General features: G+C 45.0%; 1 protein-coding gene across 6 annotated transcripts in view; it reads left to right on the top strand.

Moving 5' to 3' along the window:
* RSRC1 (arginine and serine rich coiled-coil 1) overlaps window positions 1-27,551 on the top strand; it is a 611,612-nt gene that overhangs the window by 307,602 nt on the left and 276,459 nt on the right. For all 6 annotated transcript variants that reach the window (XM_029616253.1, XM_029616251.1, XM_029616250.1 and 3 more), the window contains one exon: window positions 19,567-19,618. In XM_029616253.1, coding sequence (XP_029472113.1) covers window positions 19,567-19,618 — 52 coding nt within the window. The remainder of the gene's footprint in view (window positions 1-19,566; window positions 19,619-27,551) is intronic.

Genomic DNA, 27,551 nt, shown 5'->3' with positions numbered 1-27,551 from the left:
ACAGATAACCTGAGTGTTACAGCCATTTTGGAAAAATCACAGGAAGAATGAAATATTCCTTGTACCACTCTGCTGATTAGACTGATGCTGGACCCTGGCTGAAACTGACTTCTCAAGCTTTTGTTTTTGCAATAGAAATTGTTTCTGAATAATCAGCTGTGGCAGGTATATTAAAGTCAAAATCGCCAGGTAGTTGTGAATGAGGGCTCATGGCACCAGATATCAGCTCTGGTTCCAACTATACTGGAAGTCATGAAAAAAAAATATTATTAAACTTATCAGAATCCTACTTATTTATTTATTTATAAATAAATAAATAAATTGGGGGCTAGGTTAAGGCTGGTCTCACAGCATGCACGAGACCTAGGTGTCATAATCGATAATCGCCTCAACCTCCAAAAATTCATCGGCTCAAGTATGAAAGATTGTTACTTTAAACTTAACACCTTAAAAAAGCTCAGACCTCTACTCCACCTTTGCGACTTCCGGACAGTACTGCAAACCACTATTATTTCCAAAATATTGTAATTCCCTCCTACTTGGTCTACTCAAAGCTACTATTAAACCCCTACAATACCTTCAAAATGCAACAGCCAGAATACTTACCAACTCACGCAAATTCGATCACATCACCCCATTCTCAAAGACCTACATTGGCTCCCCATTCACCACCGTATAACAAAGAAAGCACTCACCATCATACACAAAACACTCCACAACCAGAACATGCCCTGGATGAAAGACCGTATATACTTCCACACATCTAATAAACCCACCAGGTCATCATATAAAGGTACCCTCCACACCCCCTCTCCAAAACAGCTGCACCTCCTCTCCACCAAAGACCGTGCCATATCCATCGCTGGTCCTTACGCCTGGAACTCCATGCCACCCGAACTCAGACTTGAGCAATGCGCACAGAAATTAAAAAAAAAACTCAAAACATGGCTATTCAAGGAAGCCTACCCTTAAACTTTCGCGTCTCTTTCCGCGCATTCCATTCCCTCCTCGACCATCACCAGCTAATACCTCCTACCCACCCTTTCTCCCGCCCACCTACTTCAGCAAAGTTGCACAAAACTATCGAACGCCCTTTTCACCCAGGCAGTTGCCGCAGATATTTGTAACGTAAGACACTGACACATTACTTGTAAATAGTTTTCTTATGTTACATTATGTTATATTCTGTTTTAATTTTATAACTTCTTATTTATGCCTCTTTGCTTTGCTTTTACACATATTACTTCCTCATCTCCCAGTTTTTCTGCTCCTTGTTTATTGTAACTGCTTTCACCACTAGTCTCTCCCTTGTTTGATGTAAACCGGCATGATGTCCCTGACGAATATCGGTAAAGAAAAGCCATAAATAAATAAATAAATAAATAACTAACTAACTAACAATTAATATTTGATGTTCTGCCTTTTGTTTGGAAAGGCACAAGGCAGATTACAAAGATGTAAATTGTAGTACATAGTGTTTGGGGGCAGGGAAATGTAGCATAAGAATATAACATTGGAAATGTTAAGATTGTGCTTTTTCTATAAACTTATTTTAAGATTGCATACTTGCAGAGTCCTAATAACAATGTTGGTCTTGGAGGACTATGCTGACATTTCTTTTTATGGTAGTTGCCAGGGAAGTTGCATAAAGAACTATAATTGTATTTCTAAAATGTTTCCTTTGCCAAAACGTATGATTGGATATGTGTGCAGAATTTTGCATGTTTATCTTTTGAAGTAACTGTTTAGTTTGTTACAGTGATTTCCAGTATCATTGCTGTGTATGGATTTTCCTGTTACAGGTAAGATGGTCTTTGCAGGTTGTTAAAGCTTTTATTGGACCAGTGTGTTTACATGTATATACAGTATGTGTTTCTCTGTTATGATTCTTGCCCGCGGAGCCACTCTCCGCGAGCAGGCTTCTCCACCCACCTGTTTCCTTGACGCGGCAGGACACCACTGACTCTGTCCTCCGCGTCGGGGCTGACGTCCACGCCGGGACCCATGCGCAGGGCCTCCGCCAGCGCCATTTTGTTGTGGCCCTGATCCGCAGCCGAGACTCGCGGCCTGGAGGCCGTGCTTGTCTGCTTCTCCTGCGGCCTAGAGCCGCGGCAGGGAGCCACGACATCATCCCCGGGGTCCTCGTCGGACGGCTGGAAGCTGCCCCGAAGCCTGCCTGCTCCTCTCAGCTACGCGCAGGAGCTTGCCGCTGTCTATGGTCCTGTATTACCTCTCCTGCTTCTCTTAGGCGCCGGCACACACCTCTTCACTGTATTTAAAGGGCCAGCAACAGGAAGTGCTGCTGGTCCCACCTGATTACGTCTTCCTGCTTTAGCCCTATAAAAGGGATTCCTCTTCAGTCACTCCTGGCCTTCGGATCGAGTCTCACAGTTGTCTGTGCTCCTTCGTCGATCCAGGTCCTCCGTGGTCTCCTTGATATGATGGCTTCGTGTTCGTCTTGGTCCTGATCCTGATGTCCGTATCTTCAGATATCTCCATGTTCCTGATGTCCTTTGTCCATGCATCCAGATGTCTTCAGGTTCCTGATGTCCTTCGTCCATGTCTTCTGATGTCTCCGTGTCCCTGATGTCCGATGACCTTCCTGATGCCTTTGTCTTGCCTCTGCCTCCATGCCTTGGTTCCCTGATGTCACTTTCCTTGCGTGCCATTGTCGTGGTCCATGGCCAGTCCCACGGCTGGGCTGTGTAGGGTGCCTCACTGTACAAGGCCATCCTCATCTCCGCAGTGCAACCCTCCGGAAGACTTTTGCTTCAGTCCATTGTTTTTAATACTTGAGAATCGAATCCTGCTTCTGTCTTGTCCCGGTCTTCGGAGCCTATTGTAACCTGCGTCCGTCCATGTCAAGTCTTTGTTCCGACCTGCTCTGAGTCCGGCGTGGTCCACGACCAATCCCGCGGGGGCCTATGTAGGGCACGTCCCAGCGCAGGCCTCTTTAGTATCTTCGTCATGTTCCGATATCAGCTTCCACTATCCCTCCTGGAGTCTGCTTCGAGCCCAGCGTGGTCCGCGACCAGTCCCGCGGGTGAACTGTGTAGGGCGCGCTGCGTCACAGTCTCGGCCCAGCACTTGATCCCCGCTTCAGTCCTCGCCTACAGTGTCCTCGCTTCAGCCTTCGTCCACTGTGTCCCCTCGCTTCAGTCCTCGTCTACAGTATCTTCACTTAAGTCCTCGTCTACAGTGTCCTTGCTTCAGTCCTCGTCTAAGTCTTCTGTGTTCTAAGGACTCCGTCTGCCCTCTGTCCGGCCTGCCGCCTCTTGCCGTACCCAGCGGCAGGTCCGAAAGGGTTTGAAACGGTCGGAGGACTGTTCATCGATCAATATTGCGTTGTTGGTCATCCTGGGGTGTGCAGGTCCGGTCGAGGGTCAGACCTAGTATCCTTGTCCTTGCTTCAGCCTTGTCCTGCTCTTGCTACCCGTGCTCGCACCAGCTCACCTCCCGCGGTGTGACTTGGGGCTCCTCCCTGAGTCATGCTGTGGCCCAAGGGCTCACATCACCTGCTTTAGAGACGACTGCACCTCCATGCCTGCAACAATAGCCGAAGGCCCTCGTGCCCTCTGGTCATAACAGCTGCCGGAGGACGCGCTCGTAACATTATCTTAATATGGTTTTCTGTAAATCCATGGTGTTTGGGTTTTTGTCTGTGTATAATTGTACTTTTTTGTTTTGTCATGATGAGCTTCTGAAAGTCTATCTTAATAATAATAATAATAATAATAAGAGCTGGTTTGCCCTGCTGTTTTCTACTAGGCAGCCTCCATCTGGGAGAGAGAGAGTGGGGCAAACTAATGTTTATTATTCAAGTTGTCTTTCATAAACTCATTATGATGTAATTCACAGCATACCTTTTCTTTTGAGCATTACAGACAAAATGATGTTCTATGATTGAGGCAGGCCTTCCCACAGCCCCTCGCAGCTGGCTGGGGAGGGAGAAAGGCCTTTCCACAGTCCCTAATATTGTATAGCAAGAGGTTTTAATCAGTTAAACAAAAATATTATGTTCTTGCCTAGAATAAGGACTCTTGGGGGTTTCTCTAACCCTAGGAAAGAACAAGAATTTCTGCCAATGATTAGTAGTAGTAGTATGTGTGTGTGTGTATATATATATATATATATATATATATATATAATATATATATATAATTTATTTCCTTAGCAAAACTGGCTATAATTGAAAATCACAATTTAACGCACATCCTACTATAACCTGTGCTGATGCAACTGCACCACCACAATGTATATAATAGGTATTTGGAAATTGTTGATAAAGGCTAAATTTGTCAACAGATTCTAACAATGTTATAATCATTTGTGAAATTACAGTTATCTGTTGCAAATGATCACTTTGTTAGCATTTCAAGCATACTTGATTGACTGTCTTATTAGATTACTGTGCTAAAGAACTTAAAACAGATAAAATATGCCGTGATGTTCCCTGGAGCAAATCCAAATCAAAAATCTCACACAGACCAACTAGAATGAAGTCCTCTTAAAAACCAGTCCTTTTTTGGGGTAAACAAATGATCTTCCTACATCAAGACTGAGATTGCACAAATCTCTCTTGTCTTATTTCTTTCTGCTTACCCAAAGTATAATCAATATTCACATATTGTTCAAAAAGCCAATTTTTTTAAAGCATTTTTTGTTGCAATTAAAACATGAAGTCCTTCAACTGACCCTGCTTCTAATAATATGACTCTGTATTTATCTTAAATGCTGTTTCATGACATCTGGGACAGAATATCTACGATATTCTTTTGATATTCGTGGATGGTGTTAGAAAGTCTTATAAGAAGTTGAAGGACTTCATATTTTAAGTGCAACAAAAACATTTTTTTTTAAATTGGCTTTTTGAACAATATGTGAATATACCTATTAAACACCATTATTATATTTGATCAATGATTATACTTTGGGCATGCAGAAATAAATAAGACACAAGAGATTCGTGCAATCTCAGTGTTGATGTATGACATCATTTATGTACACCATAAGGATTTAGTTTTTAAAATAATTCTCTCTAATTGGTTTGAGAGAGATATTTGGATTTGCTCCTATTCTTTAACTCATTGGGTTCCATTTTTATTAGTGATCTTCCCTAGGTCATTGGGGCTTGTTCTTGCTTAGTCCCAATTGAGAGTGGAACGACGTCCATGCAGCTTCCCTGCATTTTTCCACCAGCTCTGCTGTCAACCGCAGGGATTTTCCCTTCCTCCTGCTGATATCTAATGCGGGGGGGGGGGGGGGGAAGAGCTGGCAGAGTACACATACTCAGCTGACTTTGTGCCATGATGTTCCCTGGGTCATCAGGGCTTGTTCCATCTCTAGCCCTCATCTATATTGGAACCGCATCCCTGCAACCTTCCTGTTCTTTCCTGCTGGCTTTGCTGTCAACTGTGGGGCTTGGCGTTTCCCCACACCCTGCTGACATCACCTTTGCGAGGGGGGGGGGAGCAAGAGCTGATGGAGGACGCTGGAGGTGCCACATACTGAAGGGGTGTACATTCCATCACATGCACAAAGGAGCACAAGAAAGGAGCACCTTTGTGTGCTTCTTCATGCACGATGAAAATCGATAAGGCCCAGCCTTTCTTCAGTATGATGCTGAGACAATTCCTGATGTTTCTTCTGCTATTTTGGTGATCAGAAGAAGAGGCTGGTATGGTGATATAATTGTGATGAAGAAGGTACAGAGAAGGGCTACCAAAATGATAAGGGGAATGGAACAGCTCCCCTATGAGGAAAGACTAAAGAGGTTAGGACTTTTCAGCTTGGAGAAGAGACAACTGAGGGGGGATATGATAGAGGTGTTTAAAATCATGAGAGGTCTAGGACAGGTAGATGTGAATCGGTTATTTACTCTTTCGGATAGTAGAAAGACTAGGGGGCACTCCATGAAGTTAGCATGGGGCACATTTAAAACTAATCGGAGAAAGTTCTTTTTTACTCAACACACAATTAAACTCTGGAATTTGTTGCCAGAGGATGTGGTTAGTGCAGTTAGTATAGCTGTGTTTAAAAAAGGATTGGATAAGTTTTTGGAGGAGAAGTCCATTACCTGCTATTAAGTTCACCTAGAGAATAGCCACTGCTATTAGCAATGGTAACATGGAATAGACTTAGTTTTTGGGTACTTGCCAGGTTCTTGTGGCCTGGATTGGCCACTGTTGGAAGCAGGATGCTGGGCTTGATGGACCCTTGGTCTGACCCAGTATGGCATTTTCTTATGTTCTTATGTTCATAGAATATTTATTCGTAGATCAATACCAGCCTCAATCTTTGTCCAAGTCTTCAGACTCCAATGGTCCTTCAGTTCAGTCCCAAAACCAAAACATTTCTGGATACTTTGTCTGGACTCCCAGTTGGTAAAAAGGTATCTTCATCTCCTTAGAAGCCGAAGAAAAGAGGCTGGAGGAGGGGGTACTGTCAGGCTCACCGCTTGCAGGATGGCCCCAGCGAGCGGCCTTTTTCACCTTGACATCACTAGTCCGATGCTGCCACTTCCTGCAGCAGGAAAATGCCACTGATGCATGGCTGCCACCGTTCCTCTGCTTTCTAGGTGTGCATGCGCACGCAACACTGCTAGTCTTAAGGGGCCCATGGCAGGAAAAGTCTGTAGCGCCTTCAGATGACGTTTTGCCAGGTGCTCTATAAAAGGGCTCTTTGGACATGCCATGTTGCCTCAGCAAGAAGGTCACCTGGTTCTGCTCCTCCTGGTCCCAGTCTTGCTTTTGCTTCTGCCTGTTCCAGTCTCCCGCTTGTTCCTGCCCTTCAGCCTGGTCCCTGTCTTCAGCTTCAGCCTGGTTACCATCTTTAGTTTTCTGTTCTGCTTCAGTCTTCAGCTGTGCTCCAGTCATCTGTCTTAACACTGTGCAAGCCATCAGCCTTGTTTCAAACCATTAGCCTTACCTTTGCCAAGTCTTCAGTCTCTGCCTTATCTTCACACAGACTCTTGGACCCTGTCATAGCCTGGCCGTGCCAAGACTTGCTCATCCGCCGTCGGCGTGAACCTTGGGACACAGCCCTTGAAGTTACACCATTGCAAAAGGGGCTTACACTGTTCTCAACAGTAGGACTAAGATGGGGATAAGGGGTGAGAGAGAAAAAAAATAGATGAGATTCAAAAGAATGAGAGGTGTGAAAGTGATGAGGAATGGAAGAAGCAGAGAAGAGAGATGGGGAGAAGTGACATGAAATGGGGAAGGGAGAGCTTGGATAGGAATCAGGAGAATCCTGAAGATGAAAGCAGAGGAGTGAGAACAGTACAGAGTGAAGAAAAAAGCAAAAGATAAAAATATTTTATTTTCAATTTAAATATCTGATTATATGACTTTAGAAAGTTTAAAATTGTATTTTTGAGCTTCTAACTGTAATGCCTGATAGTAGCTGTGGTCTACTTTTGTTACCTCTGTGTCCTGTAATTTTGGGTGTAGGCTAGATGTTTGTGCAAACTGTAACTTGTCCTCTGCACTCTTACCCCTGTCTCCCTGAAGATAATCTAAACTTGGGTTGTCTGAATGTGCATTATAGAGATGTTTTTCTCAAGTCTAGCACAAATCAGGTGGCAAGAAACAAGAGATAGTGAAATCATCTTCTGTTGCATTTTCTCTTTCCTGATCTTCTGTGGCACCCCCTAGCTCCTCCTTTATTCCTTACTGATATGCTGGGCAACCATAGATGTAATTCTGGTGGGAGACATCAGCAACTAAGAAGTGGGGCATATATCAGAGACGATCAGCAGGGACTGAGGGTGAAGGAGGCATCATCAGCACTGAGGCTGGACAGGTAATGGCAGGGGAAAATGCAAAATTTGAAATCACATAAGGCAGACAGAAACCTTGATTCCTCTTCATCCAGTTAGGCCAACCATCAGATGAAGAGATTTGTAAATCCTTATATGCCTTTTCCAGACTTTACTGTCTGGCTGTCCGAGTTAAGTTCAAGAAGCCTACTGAAGTTGCCACCAATATACACCCATCAGATAATGGACGAGCAAAGCTATTCTGTGGATTTAGGACTAGCTTGACTGAGCTACACTGTTGGACTCCTGAGTTGCCAGCTATGCTCCCTCCCTCAGTTGAGCAAAACCCTGCCTGATGGCTCATGTAACATCGTGATGTATCTTGTTATTTTCCTGGTGTGTAGCCAGATGGACTCAGTACGAATGGGATAGTATCCGCGTGCTAGCAGTTGGAGACGGATCTGACGTCAGCACGGGGGTGTATATATCCCCACAGGAAGCGTAGCTATTCAGTAATTTCCGTCTCCAAAGCAGTTTGGAGTGCCTGCACGCTGGTCGAGCGTGCTTTCCAAGACTACTTTAATTTTTCTCTTTTCTTAGGATCACTCCAGAGGCTATCCACCTTCGTACGGTTCCCTCCTTTCTGCCTAAGGTGGTTTCACAATTTCATCTTAATCAAACCATATCCTTGCCTACCACGGCGGGTTTGCAGAAATCTGAAGAAGGTCGTGTATTACGCCATCTCGACATTGGCAGAGTGCTGCCCAGGTATCTGGAACTTACACAAGACCTACGAAAGACGGTCCATCTGTTCGTCCTGTACAGCGGGAAGAAGCAAGGTGAAGTGGCCTCGCGGCCCACCATCGCCCGCTGGATTAAAGAAGTCGTTCTAGCCGCCTACATGGAGGCTGGGAAGGCTCCGCCTCTACAGGTCAAGGCTCATTCTACCAGGGCCCAAGCGGCATCTTGGGCTGAATCACGGATGCTGTCTCCGGCAGACATCTGTAAAGCAGCGACGTGGTCCTCCCTTCATACCTTTTCCAGGTTCTACCGTCTGGACGTCTAGGCCAGGGAGGACTCAGCTTTTGCGAGGGCGGTTTTGCATGGTCCTCAGGCAGCCTCCCGCCCAGGTGGGAGGTAAAGCTTTTGTACATCCCATTTGTACTGAGTCCATCTGGCTACACACCAGGAAATGTTTAGATTACTTACCTGGTAATCTTCTTTTCCTTAGTGTAGACAGATGGACTCAGCATCCTGCCCCGCTGCCTGTGTGCATGCGTTTCACCGGTTCCAGGTAAGCCATGCCTTTGTTTACATGAGAGCGTGCACTTTACCAGGTGTCAACGCTTTCCGGTTGGGAATGCTGGCGGTCTCCAGCCACTGTCAATCGGTCAGGGGAATCCTGTTTTCACTTTTCACTGAGCGTCAGTACACATTTCCATAACAGCTTTTGCAAGGAAGATTACTGAATAGCTACGCTTCCTGTGGGGATATATACACCCCCGTGCTGACGTCAGATCCGTCTCCAACTGCTAGCACGCAGATACTATCCCATTCGTACTGAGTCCATCTGTCTACACTAAGGAAAAGAAGATTACCAGGTAAGTAATCTAAACATTGCAGGGTGTCAAGCACATTCGGTCACCTATTCGAATTCTGATTCCCTTTTGGAATATTTAGCAGGGCCACAGTTTTCCCCCTTTAAGTCTATTTCTCTTCAGTTACTCAAGACGGTATTTCTAGTTGCTATCTGTTTGGCAAGGCTGATATCATAGTTGTAGGCTGTCTCTTGTAGGGAGTCTTTTCGAACTATTACTTCAAATAGAGTTCCTTTTTATCAAACGAAATGTCGAGTTTCCACGTGAATCAGTCTGTTTCCTTGCCTTCCACGGACAGGCAGGGGAATGCAGCTGATTGTGCATTTCTTCATTCGTTGGATGTACACAGACATCTTTTTTGCTATCTCAGAGTGATTAATGAGTTTTGAAGATTGGACCATCTCTTTCATCTGTATGATGGTGTTCGAAAAAGGGAAGCAACCTCTAAGGCTACGGTGGCACACTGGATTATTTTTATTTTTTTAATTAAAGATTTTTATATACCGACATACACTTTGAGTATCACATCGGTTTACATAGAACATGAACTTGGCATCGTAGCACTTACAGGGAACTAGTCATATAAACAGGTAACTTGCAAAAGAATAAATACGAACGCAGAAACTTAGCTTAAGGCAATTAGCGTGAGCTTAAATTACAGTATTTACAGAGGATTTGTAAAAAGAACGGCTTGTAAGGGGTAGGGAGAGGAAGCTAAGATAAGGTTGAATAAGGGGGGACGGGACGGGGGGGAGAGTAGGACAGGGAGGAGGTGGTGAAAGCTAGAGGTGGGGGAGGGGTTCAGGGAGGTGTTTAGCCAGTGTCAGTATATGCCTGTCTGAACAGCCAGGTCTTAAGTTTCTACTTGAATTTCTTTGGGCAGAATTCCTGGCGTAGGTTAACTGGCATAGAGTTCCATAGGGCGGGACCGGTTATAGAAAGCAATCGAGCTTTTGTTGAAGCAAGGTTGTAGAGTTTGGGCGAGGGTGTGCGTAGGGTTGCTAAGTATTGATTTGTCCTGGTTAATTTTTAGACCAGAAAATTGACTGAATTTCATTTTGAGATCGAATAGGGCTGTTAGAGACTCCTGTGGATGTGTGATATAGATTAACACATTGTCTGCAAAGGCCGATGTTTTGAAAGCCACGGACGCAGAGCCAAATTCAGTAATATTCAGAGCTTCATCTGTTTTCCCTCAGAAGGGGATCGATAGAGAGTATATAAAAAGGGAGATACAGGGAAGCCTTGCCTCACTCCTCACTGTAACTTGACATCGCCCGATTTATATCCATTGGTGGTGATAAATGAAATGGTATTATGATAAAGCAGTGAGATATATTGAAGTATATTCCCCTAAAACCCATATCTCTTTAGTACTGAGAAAAGATAGGCCCAGGATATCCGATCTAATGTCTTCTCCGAATCAAACCCAATGGCAAGTGCTGGAATTTACGGACTTTGACAGACCGTCATAGCTGTAAGTAATTTTATTATATGAACACCAACCATTCTCCCTTTCACAAATCCCACCAGATTGTTGGAAATGAAAAAGAGCATCACAGCACTTAGCCAAGTCGCTATCACCTTTGCTAGTATTTTTAAATCATAATTGAGAAGTGAGATTGGTCTTTAAGAAGAAGGCACAGGAGGATCCTTTCCAGGTTTCCAAGAACTGTAATATGGGCTTTATTAAAGTCCTTAGGGAAGGACTGTGTTGTTAATGCATTCCCATAGACAATAGTCAGAGGCCTCAATAACTTTGTCTTCAAGGTTTTGTAATAATCATAGGAATACCCATCAGGTCCCGGGGACTTCCCTGCTTTGCTTGAGTTGATAGCTTGCCAACACCTCAAAAGATTGCTTGGGCCTGTTCAGATACGCGAGGTATGCATTCGAAAGTTGTGGTAAGGGCAACCTAGCAAAGAATCAATTCCTCCTCTCGGTACCCCCCATGCATCTTTCCTGTAGAGGGATTCATAAAATACTCGGAAGACTTCACCTATCTCAGTGTTTGTTGTAACTACTGTACCCTGTGCTGATTTCATGTGATTAAATACCACTTTTTGCTGCGCTACTCGGACCATATTAGCCGTTTCCCCGCTTTGTTCCCAATCTGAAAAAATTATATTCCACAATTTGCAAGGATTTATGGGCCCTGGAGTGGAGGAGAACATTGAGCCTGCCTAAAATAGAATAATAAGTTGTCTTATGTTCCTTAGTGGGGTACTTGGATAATTCCTTTTTAGCTACTTGTAGACCTGCTTTTAAGTCTAAGATATTGTTATTCATACATTTGTTTCTATTAATCAGGTAGAAAATAATCTCCCCTCGGAGAACTACTTTGCTCTTCTCCCAAAAATTCTGCAGTGTATCCATATGCTATTGGTTATGTTAGACAAAATCTTCCCATCTGTCCTGAAGAAAATTTTGAAATTTGATGATATCTTTCAAATAGCAAGGAAATTTCCATATTTTTTCTCCTGACCCCATAGTAGAGAAGACAAAATCCACCCATATTGGCAAGAGATCTGACACTACTGAGGACCCTATGGCTGCTGTGATACCAGGAAAAACGCCTCCCAAGATACCAGGTGTAATCTATGCATGAACGGGATAGATGGGCTCTCGCTACATATGTATAATCTTTCTCTTCCGGGTGTAACATTCGCCATATGTCCAGGAGCTCCAATTGGTGACACACGTATGCATTCCCTTATCTATGTGTCTGTTGTGCATCCTACCTGGTGGGTATTTGTCAAGAGCATAGTCATGGTAACAGTTAAAGTCACCTACCAGGAGCAATGTGCCCTGTGTGTGAAGTACCAAAAAATGTAAAATGTGTACAAAAAGTTGATGGGAATAATTATTGGTTGCGTATAAGTTAAATATTGTAACCTCTCTCCCGTTCCAGCTCCCAATAAGAAGTATAAACCTACCCTCCAGATCTTGAACCATTTTATCTGTTACGAAAATAGTGGTCTTACTGATAAGAATGGCCATCCCTGCTTTTTTACCTTTTGCGGTGGAGTAAACCCAAGAACTCACCCATTCCCTGTTTAATTTTTTACTTTCCTGCTCTTTTAGATGTGTCTCCTGTATACATGCTATGTCCGCTTTGCTTCTCTTTCAATGTTGTAATACTTTTTTTCCATCTTATGGGGGAACCTAAGCCATTGACATTCCATGATATTACTCTATGCATCTCTCCCCTGTGCAGCATAGCTTCCTATCGCAATATATCTTTTCCTGATTAGATGTGGGGTTCCCAGCCTCACCTCACATTTCTTTCCAACCATTGAGAGAGTGAAAGATCAGCTGTCTGATATGTGATAACCTCTGTAGCCCATTTACAATAACCTATGGAAAAATCTTTTACAAGAGAATCAAGGCAAACATTCCCCCATCTGCCCTCTTTCATCCCCATACTTATTTTGCAGCTGATCATCTCCCCTATTTCCAGCTGGCCAATAAAGATTTCCCATTGGGCAACATCTCTTAAAATTATAGAATCATTGTTTTCCTTCCATTCCCCAACCCTCCCTTTACCTCCCTCCCCGTCCTTCCTCCTCCCCCCCACTCACCCCCCCCCCCCCCCCCCACTCACCCCTTGCCTAAAGTCACATTCTTTTCCTTCCGAATTAGAAGGAACAAGGGTTATGTGCAGTCCTGAGGTCGGGTGCCCCGCCCCCGTTATGCAAGTCTGTTCCATCTATTCATCTTTAAATCTTCCCAACACTTAGTTCCCTATTAATATTTATATTTCCCGCTCGGGTCTTACTGATCTCAGAGGAGAAAATGGTAGACAGTTCGCATATGCTTCAGCAGTGGTAGAGCTGCTGAAACCTGACAACTATAACAGTGCCAATTTTTGCAGGGTCTTGAACCTCAACTCAGAAGCATAGTACCGACACTTCCCTTCCTCGTCGGCACTGTAACAGTGCCTTTGAAATCTTGACCTTGTTAATAGATGATTTATCAGACTCCAGAGATTTGACGTCTCCTGATGTGGTCCCTCAGTGTTTCCATAAATGATTTAAATTATTTTCCACAGCAGGTTTAAACGAGCACACCAGACATTGACAGTTAGAAAACACGTTTACTGCCTTGGATCTTCTTGGAACCGTTAGGAAGTACAGTGCCAGCTCAATAATCACTGTGTAAGGGGGGTTCACGAACTATTGCACTTTTGCTGCGGTTCCAAAGATTTTTACTTGACCCTCGTGCCAAAGTTTGTTTTGCTGGATACTGTAACGAAAATGTTATCTTAAACATCTTAAACAGCACCGTGCAAGTTTGAGAAAATCCTCTTCGCATGGTGGAAACGTGGGCTGAATAGTCTTGGAAGATCTGCACCCAATGCACATTGTAGGTGAACTTGGGCTGTTTTCTATATGCTTGCATCACTAGATGTTTGTGTGCAAAATTCAGTATCTTGGCAATTACTATTCTTGGTCATGTCTCTCTTCTTTACGGCCACCAAGATGGTGTGCCCTCTCGATTTTGAAATGCGTTTTTATATCTGGTAGATTTAAAGCCTTTGGTATCAAGTTCTCTAGAAACTTTCCCAAATTCTGACCTTCCACCGTTTCTGCTATTCCCAGAAAACGGAGATTTGATCTCCTCGAACGATTCTCTAAATAGGAATGATTAGGAAGGGAATGGTTAATAAAACGGAAAATGTCATAATGCCTCTGTATTGCACCATGGTGAGACTGCACCTTGAATACAATTCTGGTTGCCGCATCTCAAAAAAGATATAGTTGCGATGGAGAAAGTACAGAGAAGGGCAACCAAAATGATAAAAGGAATGGAACAGCTCCCCTATGAGGAAAGGCTGAAGAAGTTGGGGCTGTTCAGCGTGGAGAAGAAACAGCTGAGGGGGGATATGATAGATGTCTTTAAGATTATGAGAGGTCTTGAACGAGTAGATGTGAATCGGTTATTTACACTTTCAGATACTAGAAGGACCAGGGGGTATTCCATGACATTAGCAAGTAGCACATTTAAGACTAATCGGAGAAAATTCTTTTTCACAATTAAGTTCTGGAATTTGTTGCCAGAGGACGTGGTTAGTGCAGTTAGTGCAGCTGGGTTCAAAAAAGATTTGGATAAGTTCTTGCAGGAGAAGTCCATTAACTGCTATTAATCAAGTTTACTTAGCGAATAGCCAAATAGTTACAAATTTTAACTATTAGATCTGAAATTTCATTTTTGAGTTCCTTCAGAACCCTGGGATGCATGCCACATCTGGTCCAGGCGATTTGCTACTCTTTAGTTTGTCAATCTGGCCTACTACATCTTCCATGTTCACATTAATTTGGTTCAGTTCATGTGACTCATCACCCTTGAAAACCATCTCTGGACCTGGTACCGCCCGAATATCCTCATTATAAACACAGAAGCAAAGAATTCATTTAGTCTTTCTGCAATGGCCTTATCTTCCCTAAGAGCCCCTTTTAGCTCTCGGTCATCTAATGGTCCAACTGACTCCCTCACAGGTTTCTAGCTTTGGATATATTTTTTAAAGTTTTTATTATGAGTTTTTGCCTCTACGGCCAACTTCATTTCAAATTCTCTCTTCACCTGTCTTTTCAATGTTTTACACTTAACTTGACAATGCTTATGCTTTTTCCTGTTTTCTTCAGATGGATCCTTCTTCCATTTTTTTGAAGAATGTTTTTTTGGCAATAATAGCCTCTTTCACCTCACCTTTTAACCATGCCGGTAATCGTTTTGCCTTCCTTCCACCTTTCTTAATGCGTGGAATACATCTAGACTCCGCATCTAAGATTGTATTTTTAAACAATGTCTATGCCAGTTGAACACTTTTAACCTTTGCAGCTGCACCTTTCAGTTTTTTTTCTATTTTCCTCATTTTATCAAAGTTTCCCTTTTGAAAATTTAGTATAAGAACATAAGAAAATGCCATACTGGGTCAGACCAAGGGTCCATCAAGCCCAGCATCCTGTTTCCAACAGTGGCCAATCCAGACCATAAGAACCTGGCAAGTACCCAAAAACTAAGTCTATTCCATATTACCATTGCTAATGGCAGTGGCTATTCTCTAAGGGAACTTAACAGCAGGTAATGTTAGAGCTGTAGATTTACTTATTGTCCCCCTTCCAGTTATTAGTTCAAATTTGATCATGTTATGATCACTATTGCCAAATGGCCCCTCTACCGTTACCTCTCTCACCAAATCCTGTGTGTCACGAATGTTATAATTAGTGAGGTTTGGGTGGACCCTTGGACACTGTGGCAGCTGACCATGCCCATGGGGGGAAGTTCCGTGAGGGGCCACAGGTCAGGCTCAGCTTAGGACACACAAACATAGAGATTGATCTTTTATTAGACAATGTGGTGAAGCCACCAGAGGTGGCAGTAGTGAGCAGCAGAAGTAGCCCGGCTGGGCTAGTATCCCTCAGGCGCTGGAACAGCGACTCCTCCGGTAGCAGTGCTGTAGTGGAAAGAACTGAGAATAATGAGTACAGTGGAATTTGCACAAAGCCCCAGTATGGAGAACCCCAGGATAGGGAGAGCAGGTCCTTGAGGAGCGAGTACCTGATCCCTGAGAGCTGAGAGGCTTGAAGGTAATGTACTCATACAGCAGTTCCACTGTGTAGGAGATAGCACTAGGGCTGGAATGGAGGCAGGCCCTCGAGGAGCGAGTACCTGGTTCCAGGGAACAGCTCTGAGGTGAAGATGGTAGTACTCACTGGTACTGAGGATAGCGAATCCTTCCAGGCAGAAGAGAAGGTAGGAGCAGGCAGCGAGTCAGGGATCATGGGCCCTCGAGGAGCGAGTACCTGATCCCTGAGAGCTGAGAGGCTTGAAGGTAATGTACTCACACAGCGGTTCCACATAAGAGATGGCACTAGGGCTGGAACAGAGGCAGGCCCTCGAGGAGCGAGTACCTGGTTCCAGGGAACGGCTCTGAGGTGAAGATGGTAGTACTCACTGGTATTGAGGATAGCGAATCCTTCCAGGCAGAAGAGAAGGTAGGAGCAGGCAGCGAGTCAGGGAACATGGGCCCTCGAGGAGCGAGTACCAGTTTCCTGATAGCAACCTGAAAAGCAAGTGAGGCCCCAGAGGAGCGGGTACCCCGTTAGCGTTAAGAGTCCAATGGAAAATTGGAGAAGCAGAGTAGCTGGGTACGGTGAGCGAATCCCATTCATAAGATTCCCCTTGCTAACTCAAAGGCTTGTAAACATCGTAGGCTTTAAATATCCGGGCAGCGTGACGTCATCACAGGGGGACGCCCCTGAGGTTCGCGCCAAGTAGGAAATAAGCGTGAGGGTCGCGCGCCCTAAGGTACCAGCGGAGCATGGTGGGAGGCAGCGCCCAAGCCGGTCTGGGGACGCCGGAGAGGACGGCAGGCAAACGCCGTGGCAGCCAGGCGTCCATCCATAGCGAGGGGAGGTGCAAAGAGAGAAAGGTAGGCGGAGTGAAGCTGTCGGAAAGGGATGGTTGCAACAACGAAATGGAGCTGAGACACTAATGTATGGCTCACCAAAATCCTTTATTTTTCTGTGCACACTTAACAATTACTATTATCTTTTTGTGTATACAATACAGCATGGCTGTAACACCACTAATAATGGGAGTATGTAATACAGGCATATAATGAAGATACATGATAAGGGTATATATTAAGAGTATATCAGCAAAGCAATAATATTTACAAGTATGTACAAGAACATTTCCCTGAACACTTGGTCCTCAGCAAGTCAACTTTGTTCTTTGTGGAACAGTCTGCAGAAGGACACAGTGCTATGAGTACTGTGTTCAGAGAGGATGGGATCGGGATCACTGCTCTGGCAGTACAAAATTTCCAGCTGCCCAAGTACCTATTTTATACACCTAGACTACTGCCCAAAACTGACAGTTTCTGTCACACAAACTGTGGCCATACACTCAGTTTCTGTCACACAAAATGTCACCTGCATCCCTTCCAAGTTGTGGACTCATTTGAATCATACAGCCTGCAATTGTATGCTGTACTTCTCCTCATAGAGTTCACAAACCCTGCTGACTCCTTCTGTGGTTTATTCTCTCACGTAGGAGACTGAACCTGTCTCCTGACTCGTGCTTACATTGAGATGTCTTGCACAATCCTGTCCCTCACCAATACAGTTGGTGAACTTGAAGTTTGTCACCTGGAAAATGTTGCTTCTTGCAGCTGTCACTTCAGCTCAAAGAGTAAGCGAATTGCAGGCTGTGGTTTCCTATTTGCTATACCTGCACTTTTTTCAAAGAAGGAATCTTATGTACTCCCTCTAATTTTCTTTCGGAAGTGGTATTCACTTTCAACATTAACTTAAGCTATTGTGTTAGGTAGTTTCTTTCCAATTCTGCATGCACGCAAAGGACAAAGGGCTCTTCACTCCTTGCACTGCAAGAGAGCCCTGGCATACTACCCGAAGAGTACTCATTCTCACTGTCAGGCTGCACATCTGTTCATGTCCTTTGATCCCTATCGATTAGGAAGGGCTGTTGTCAAGCAAACTTTGTCTTATTGGCTAGCAGACTGTAGAGCGCAATGTTATGCGTTGGCTGTTTTACATATTACAGACTGTTAAGATCAGGTGAGAGCCATAGCAACTTTCGTGACTTACCCATTGAAGACATATGCGAAGCTGCTACTTGTTTCTCATTTCACACCTTCATGCTCCATTACTCTCTGGATAATGTGTCCCAAAGAGACAGTAACTTTGGACAAGCAGTTTTGCACAACCTATTTACCCAGTCGCCCACTCTCCACAGTTGTGTTCTGGGTTGTCTGTTTCAGTAATCTCTCTGTATTGCAATCCTCAGCTTTGGGCACCTCATGCGTTATGGCTGATTCATGCCTGCTTATCCAGGAAGAGAGCAAGTTTGCTTACCTGTAAACAGAGGTATCTATAGGTAGCAGGATGAATCAGCCAGACTTAATACCTGCTTGCTTTCCTCAAGAATTAACTACCTCGCTAAAGCTTAAGCACTGGAAGTGACTGGAAGAGACTCATGAGGCAGGAAATACCCACAGAAACTCCCTGGTGTTCTCAGTCATGTCAGCTCTGTCGGATGATGCTATCCATGTGTTATGGCTGATTTATCCTGCTGTCTACGGAGAACCCTGTTTACAGGTAAGCAGACTTTGTCCTAGCTAAACTATTAAACTGAGTGGCAGTTGGTTTGGTGTCATGTGGGTTGTTCTGCACATGTCGTGTGACCTAAATGTGTGACGCCATTTAGCTTATGTCATCAGAAAAGAAACATTACAGATAATTTCAGTTTTTGTGGAAATATTCTTTATTCATGGAATCTAAATATGCCTTGGCTATTATGTTGGATATGTATTTTGAAATAATTTTCTTCATTGCTGTGTTAATTATAGTGCAGGATGCAACATGCCATAGTCTCAGGTAGCTAGATGAAATAAAACAGATGAAGAGTAAAAGGTAGGGTCAAATAAAAGAGAAATACAGATTTGAAATAAAACAGCATATGTGTGAAAGATTCCACGTGATAAGTAAGGCAGGTACATTGATTATAAAAATATAAAGTGAAGATGGCTAAAATTATTTTACCTTGTAACTTGAACTGCAGCTTTGAGTCTGTCTTGTTTATAAGTCTGAGAAAATTGTCATTTTAAAAATATATCTAAAAGGCTGCATCCATACAATGTCTTGATCAGTGTGGTCAGATTTGTGTGACAATATTGAAACGGTTTAATAGTTGTGATATTTAGGGCACAAGATAAATGTAACTGCTTCCATCACTGGGCAAGTACATTTAATAAATTTACTAAATATCTTGGATAATGTTATGCTCCTATTCTGTGAAGTAGATAACCTTGGAATTGGGTAGAGTTTCAATGAGTATTCATCAAAAGGTAGTGATTACAGGCCATGTGCTTGTAATTGTATCTTACCATTTTATACCACTAGATAACCATTGGCTATGACTACATATATGGCTAGACTGTACTTAAGAGAGACAACTTAATGCGTCAGATGAGGGAAGGTGACTTTGCTATATAAATAAGGTGTTATGTGGTGGATAGAAGCAAATAGAAGACATTTATTGGGACTCCAGTTTCCTGCATTATGCGTAAGCTCACAGAGAAAGCTACTCTAATTTTAATGTCCTTTTCTTTACATTTCACGTTTTGACTTTGTCTTTGATACTATCACATATGGTAACTGAGCTCTTTGTCTTTGTTTTTAGTCTCCTGCTGAACAGGCCAAAGTTAGACTACAAATGGTTCTTCAGGCAGCCGGTAAGTGATCTTAGGTTTACTTTACCAAAACTTTTTCAAATTATAGCTAGTACTGTCATACTGCAGTGCATCTCAATACAACATTGCCGATGCCTTTATGCAGTATCAGAGCAACATCAAAAAAGGATTATTTTGAAAACAGTTTTTTTACATAAGCAGCATATACATTATTTTTAAATAAATAAAATGTTACGCATGCTTTTAAAATGAATTTAAAGATAATCTGTTGGTTAAGATATGATTTGGAGAAGCTGATGTGGAAGTCATTTAAAGTTTTTGTATTTTATTTGTAAAACAATCTGTAGTAGACAATATTTACAGATGTGCCATGCATTGAAAAAAATGTTAATTTTAAAGGGTATTTAACATTAAAGACCAACTAATCAGAAAAATACTATTCTGTACTTTTAGGTGGGCAAAATATACATCTCAGTTACTAAAACTTTCATGCGACAAAGCCCACTGAAGGTTAATGGAAATATCCATGTTTTGAAGTCCTCTTTTCCTATTGTGTAGCCAAATGGACTCAGGACCAGTGGGATATGCGCTTTTCTGCTAGCAGATGGGAGACGGAGTCAGATTTCAAAGCTGATGTCACCCTAGATATACCCTCAGATCCCCAGTATCTCTCCATCTCCTAGCAGATGCGGACGCTATCCCCACACTAGCACAGTGTTAGAGAAATTGCAGCACAGACAAGAAATTCTTACCTTCACAAAGAGGATCGAGCTCTGCTCTCCTGCGGTGATATCTAAGGGTCCCTCCCCCAATTGAGAATTCCTGAGGTGATTTTCGAGATCCCTCACAGGTGTACTTTGGTCTGGTAGCCGGCTCCTGGCGTGGACTTAGCCGCTAGAGTGGCTGAAAGGCAGCAGCTGCATAACCAAACGCGGCGGTGAAGGTTAAGCCCTCTCCCCCCACAGCTGGAGACCGTCCCTGCACGCGGCCGGTAAGCACCGAGACCAGGTTAGCAGGAAACTAACATAAGGTCTCTGGGCTCAGAGTGCCATACCGACTCCATTTTCCATCCGGCGAGGTAAAGGAGAGCACTGATCGGGTTGAGCAGCCTTGGTTGGGCTAGGCCCCAGTCTGGTGCAATGGTCCAGACACGTGGAGACCCTCGGCGGGGCCATATTACGCGCGGGGGTTTTCGGCACCATCTTCCCTCCTTAGCTGTTGGTGCGCACAGGGTAGGCCGGATGGTCAGTGCACCCAACTTGCGTATCACTAGCACAGCTGCGCGCACAGCCAACACACGCGCATAAGTGCACAAGCGCGTAACAGCGTGCATATCGAGGCACATTACCTGTGCGTTTATACACAGAGGCACTGGCAGCAAAGAAGCTCAGAAGGCACTCCCTTTGCACAGCCTGCGACATCAGAGCCGTACAGCCTGAACTGGAGTCCTGCCTCTGTCATCATTGCCAAGAGGCCCAGGGGGGGACATCCAAGCCTGGTCCCTCACAGTCAGAGGATGGGTCGGGAACTACCCCATACGACAGCACCCCGGACTTAAGCAACTTCAAAATGGCCTCTTCTCCAGAAGAGGCCATTTCAGTGGCCCCTACTTCCAACTGCCTCTGGGGCTAATATGGACCCAGTGGCCTTCTCCTGGTTGGAATTTTTCCAGGGACTGCAAGCCTTCGTTCAGGTGCAGTCAACCCTGACGGCGACCAGCCGGGTACACCTGACCCTCCTGGTCCTGCTCAAGTGCCTCGAGACATGCCTCGCCTCACTAAGAATTTCCATGACAGGGACCCGGACACCACCGGATGACGATGGGGGCTCACTGGAGGAAGGGGAAATCCCTCCTGGCCTGGAACCATTGTTGCGTCCGTCGGTCTCAGACAGCTTCGTCCTTTGTGCCTCACCTTTCTCTCTGCTCTCCCTGCTAGCCTTGGGAAGATGGCTACTGCCGCGTCTACATGCCGCACTCTCCATGTCCCCAGAACGGCAATGGCAAGCCTCATGCCATGTTTCTCCTAAGGACCTCCTAAGGTGAGCACGCACACGCCACCCATGTCTTTATCCACGTCATGGCGGGAACCTCGGGGGCGTCCCCCTCGAATGACATCACGCCATCCGGGTATTTAGCCTGCCCTTGTTTGCTAGCTCATCGAGTTAGCAAGGATCGTGAATGGATGGAAAGCCTCCAGTCTGAGCTACTCTGCCACTTCCTTGCTGCCGCTGGAAGCTCTCTCTGCCCTTCGGGGTATTTCTCTAACCTGGGTACCTGCTCCTCGGGGGCCCTTTCCTTTCTTTCAGGTGCCTATCTGGGATCAGGTACTCACTCCTCGAGGGCCTGCTCTCCCTGGCTCGGTGCCTGTACTCAACTACTTCTGCCTGCTGGGATCTCCACCTATACAGCTACCAACTTAGTGAGTAATCTAACATTCTCAGTCTGTCTCATCTACAGCTCTGCTGCACTGGGAACCTGCATCCAGATCTCCCTATACTATCTCTGTGAGACGGGTCCCCTCTGCCAAGGTTCCCTGGACTTCTACCTCTGGAACACCTCACTACTGCCACCTCTGGTGGTATACCTCAGCTGTATAATAAAAGACAAATCTCTGTGTTTGTGTGTCTCGAGTCTAGCCTAGTACTGTGGTTCCTCGCGTGGCTCCTTCCCGTGGACGTGGTCATCTCCACAGTACCTAAGAATCCACTCAAACACCTCAAAACCATAACAGATTGCTAACTCCATGGATTCGGCTCAGCTCACCGCATTGCAGGCCATTCCAGGCCTGGCCCAGCGAATCTCTGAACAACAGAACTCGCTGCTTAACTTGACTGCTGCATTTAACCAGTTGCACGCACAGATGAATACACCGACCACCACAGGTAAATTAGTTACACTGCCAGAAGTGACGGTCAAGACAATTGTACCTTTATCTGCTCCAACACACTTCTCAGGGGAAGTTTGGAAATGTAGAGGATTTATCAATTACTTTTCCATGCACTTTTCCCTGTAACCTAATCATTTTCCTACAGCCTATGCTAAGACCACCTACATCTTGTCTTACCTGGATGGAAGAGCGTTGGCTTGGGCCTCTCCGCTTTGGGAGCGCGATGACCCTATCCTGCATGATCTTGCCGGGTTCCTTGAACTGTTCAGATCAGTATTCGATGACCCTGCCCGGTACACGACTGCAGGATCTACGTTGGTTCACCTGAAGCAAGGTAATAAACCTTTACCAGACATCGCCATAGAATTCAAGACGTTGGCGTCAGAATTACATTGGGACCCTAAATGCCTGAAGACCCTCTTCTTTGAAGGGCTGAACTCCCGGTTGAAAGACGAGCTGGCAGCTCGTGAGATGCCTGAGACCTTGGCTGAACTAATGAAGTTAGCAATAAGGATAGATCGCCGACTTCGTGACAAGGTTCAAGAGACCAAGACTCCCAGAAGACCCCTTCAGGGAGAATCTCGAGTTAAGTCTACACCCAGGCCTGTTTCCTCAGGTCCAGTTGCTGGCGAGGAAGAACCAATGCAATTAGGCCGCAGTCACTTGACTCCAAAAGAGAAAAGAATGCAAAAGAGGTTGTGACTATGCATGTACTGTGGACAAGCTGGTCATGCTGTACAAACATGCCCTATATGTCCGGGAAATTGGCAGACCTAAGTCCTGTGGGAGGACTCTTCTTAGGTCTCCGTTCAGCTCTTAGTGGCACACCCATTGAATGTAACTAGCTATCCAGATCTTTCTTTTTCATTTAATTATCATTATTCAATTGTCTTTTAACTTATTATTTTTATGCTGTCCACACATAGTTCCTCCCTTTGCTTTGATCCCTTTTAGATTTAATCCCCTTGTTCCTTGTCCCATTTAAAGCCTGTTGCTACAATTATGTTACTTGTTCCGAGTTCCGTGTAAAGCTTGTTGCTGCATTATGTTATCTGTAAATCGATAAGATATTCCCAATGACTGTCGATATACAAAAATGTTTAAATAAAATAGATAAATAAAATAACTGCACCCTCTCCTCCACTCTCTCTTCCTGTATCCTTAATCTGCGGACCTTTAGAATACCAGACTCTTGCCTTCGTGGACTCTGGGGCAGGAGGCAATTTCATTTTGAAGCATCTGGTGGAACACCTGCGGATCCCCACCACTACCATGACGTCTCCACTACTCCACTATTCCTATCTTCTATTCATGGGGAACCCTTACCGGGCAAAGTAACCCTGCTCACGTAGCTTACGTATTGGTGCTCTTCATACAGAGACTATTTCCTTCTTTGTGCTAGAGAAGGCCATGCACCCTTTAGTACTGGGGCTACTGTGGCTGCAGAAGCATATGCCTCAATTCAACTGGGCCACTCTGGAGCTTTCACGTTGGGGTCCAGATTGCCATTGTAAATGTCTGATGGAGGTCTCTCCTATACCCTGCATGCCAACTACCCCATTGATGCCTGGGTTGCCGCCTCAGTATGCATCTTTTCAAGATGTATTTTCCAAAGAAGCTGCAGATGTACTACTTCCACATAGATCCTACGACTGCACCATCAATTTGAAGCCTAACACAGAACCACCCAAGGGAAGGGTTTACCCTCTCTCCGTAGTAGAAAATAAAGCTATGTTTGAGTACATACAGGAGAATCTTCAGAAAGGCTTCATAAGACCCTCCAAGTCTCCTGCCAGCGCAGGCTTCTTCTTCGTGGAGAAGAAGAACAGAACATTATGTCCATGCATTGACTACAGAGGTCTAAACGAGATCACTGTGAAAGACACTCATCTTGGAGCTATTCGATAGACTACAGGGAGCCAAGATATTCTCCAAGCTTGATCTCAAAGGAGCCTATAACTTAGTTCGCATCCGCTCTGGCGATGAATGGAAGATGGCTTTTAATACCCGGGATGGGCACTTTGAATACCTGGTGATGCCCTTCGGCATGTGCAATGCTCCGGCTGTCTTCCAAAACATGATGACGACATTCTGCGTGATCTACTCTAGAAGTGTGTCGTGGTGTACTTAGACGACATCTTGATATTTCCCAGGACCTGAATACCCATCTGGAAGATGTCAAAAGAGTGCTGCTAAGACTCCACGAGACCCACCTATACGCCAAGTTAACTTCCCCTCTTCTCGCTTCCAGCTCCCAGTTATTTATTTCCCTGTTTTATTGTAACTGTCACTCTCCTTATAATGCTCTTGTTCCAGTTGTTTGAGTTCTCTCTTACCTTGCACACTTTGTTAAATGTAAACCGGTTTGATGTGATTCATGTCATGAAAGCCGGTATAGCAAAAATAATAAATAAATAAATGTGAATTCCACCAGGAATCAGTGCCTTTCTTTAGGGTACATTGTTTCAAAGGTTTCAAGATGGACCCACAGAAGCTGGAGAGCATTAAAAAATGGACACAACCCATTGGTCTAAAGGCTCTTAGACGATTTTTGGGATTTACTAACTACTACAGAACATTCATCAAGAATTACTCTTCGCTAACTGTTCCACTAACAGCAATGACTAAGAAAGGTGCCGACATCGCCAATTGGTCTACGGAAGCTGTGACAGCATTTCAGAAACTGAAAGATGCCTTCTCAAGTAATCCATGCCTCCGACATCCGGATCCGACCCGGCTCTTCATCGTAGAGGTTGATGTCTTGGATGTAGGCGTAGGGGCCGTGTTAAGCCAGTCCAGTGACTCTAAGATCTTGCATCCATGTTCTTTTTTCTCCCGACGCTTCTCGCCAGCGGAGAACTACGGCATTGGGGATAAAGAACTACTGGCAATAAAGATGGCGTTTGAAGAGTGGCGCAAAAATCTGGAGTACCTCCATCACTCTCAGCACCTAAACCATAGGCAGGCGAGATGGTCCCTGTTCTTCAACAGATTTGACTTTGTGCTGAAATACTGCCCTGGAGATAAGAACGTCAGAGCAGATGCCCTATCTCGCTCATTTCTCTCTGAGGAGGACGTACCTGACGAACCTCAGCATATCATCGACCCGAAGAGAGTTATCCTGTCAACTACACGTCCGGTACCTGCGGATAAGACCATTGTACCTGGTAACCTAAGAAAAAAACTGTTAGCATGGGCTCACGATTTGAAACTGGCTGGACACCCTGGTCAACGAAGAACTCTGGCTAAATTACAGAAGTACTACTGGTGGCCCACCATGAAGGAAGACACGTTCTCCTATGTTGCTTCTTGTTCCAATTGTGCCAGACAGAAACCTCCGCCCGGACGTCCTTGGGGTCTGCTTAATCCCTTGCCAGTACTAGATGAGCCCTGGACTCACATTGCTACAGACTTTGTGGTAGACTTACCACACTCTGGAGGTAACAACACCATCTGGGTTACAGTGGATCGTTTCTCGAAGATGGCTCACTTCGTGGCTCTCCCTGGCTTGCCCTCAGCCATGGAGCTTGCAAACCTTTTCATCACCCACATCTTTCGCCTACACGGCATGCCTAAGCACATTGTCTCTGACAGAGGAGCTCAATTTACAGCAAAGTTCTGGAAAGCTTTGTGCAAGAAGTTTGATATCTCTCTCGCTTCACCTCTGCATACCATCCTCAGTCGAATGGGCAAACTGAGAGAATGAATAGGACACTCAAGCAGTTCATTTGAGCTTACATTGGTTCACGTGAAAATGACTGGGCTGAACTGTTGCCCTGGGCTGAATTCGCCATCAACTCTCATCCAGCTACATCAACTGGATCCACACCATTTGAAGTGGTCTATGGACGACTACCATTTCCACTTTCAGTGTCGTCCCTGGCAGCTCAATCTACTGCTAAAGATATCCAACTACTATGGAGTGTAAGACTAAGGAGATGCTCCAAAAAGCAGGACAAAGAGCAAAGAAAGGCTATGATGCTCACCACTGTATGGCTCCTGAATTCCAGCCTGGTGACAAAGTCTGGCTGTCAACAAAACATCTAAGACTCAAGCTACCATCAGCTCGTTTTGCTCCTCGCTTTGTCGGACTCTTTCCCATCCTCCGACAACTGGGTACTCTTACGTACAGTCTGAAACTTCCACCAGCGATGAAGATCCATAATGCGTTCCATGTCTCGCTACTGAAACTGCTAGTCCTTAGTGAGTTTTCCACCAAGACACCTGAACCTACGCCTATTGATGCAGAAGAAGACATCGAGTACAAGGTAGATGCCATCCTTGATGTGAGAAAGAGAGGCAGAGAATGGGAATACCTCCTCTCTTGGGAGGGTTACGGACCTGAAGAAAACTCTTGGGAACCTTTGGTGAATATCATGGATAAAGAGATGATTCTGCAATACCACAGAACGCATCCTCAGAAACCAAGACCAGGTAGGAGGTCTGGATGGGGCCCTTTGAAGGGGGGTACTGTTGGGTCCGTCGGTCTCAGACGGCTTCGTCCTTTGTGCCTCACCTTTCTCTCTGCTCTCCCTGCTAGCCTTGGAAAGATGGCTACCGCCACATCTGCATGCCGCTCTCTCCGGCGTCCCAGGAACGGCAATGGCAAGCCTTACGCCATGTTTCTCCTAAGGGCCTCCTAGGGTACGCATGCCACCCACGTCTTTATCCACGTCATGGCGGGAACCTTAGGGTCATCCCCTTTGAGTGACATCACGCCATCCGGGTATTTAGCCTGCCCTTGTTTGCTAGCTCATCGAGTTAGCAAGGATCGTGAATGGATGGAAAGCCTCCGGTCTGAGCTACTCTGTCGCTTCCTTGCTGCCGCTAGAAGCTCTCTCTGCCTTTCGGGGTATTTCTCTAACCTGGGTACCCGCTCCTCGGGGGCCCTTTGCTTTCTTTCAGTTGCCTATCTGGGATCAGGTACTCGCTCCTCGAGGGCCTGCTCTCCCTGGCTCAGTCTGTACTCAACTACTTCTGCCTGCTGGGATCTCCATCTATACAGTTACCAACTTGGTGAATAATCTAACATTCTCAGTCTGTCTCATCTACAGTTCTGCTGCACTGGGAACCTGTATCCAAATCTC

This window comes from Rhinatrema bivittatum, chromosome 9 (assembly GCF_901001135.1).
Source record: "Rhinatrema bivittatum chromosome 9, aRhiBiv1.1, whole genome shotgun sequence".
In the NCBI taxonomy this organism is placed as follows: Eukaryota; Metazoa; Chordata; class Amphibia; order Gymnophiona; family Rhinatrematidae; genus Rhinatrema; species Rhinatrema bivittatum.
Note: the sequence above shows the minus strand (reverse complement) of the source record. Positions and strands in the feature narration are given on the sequence as shown.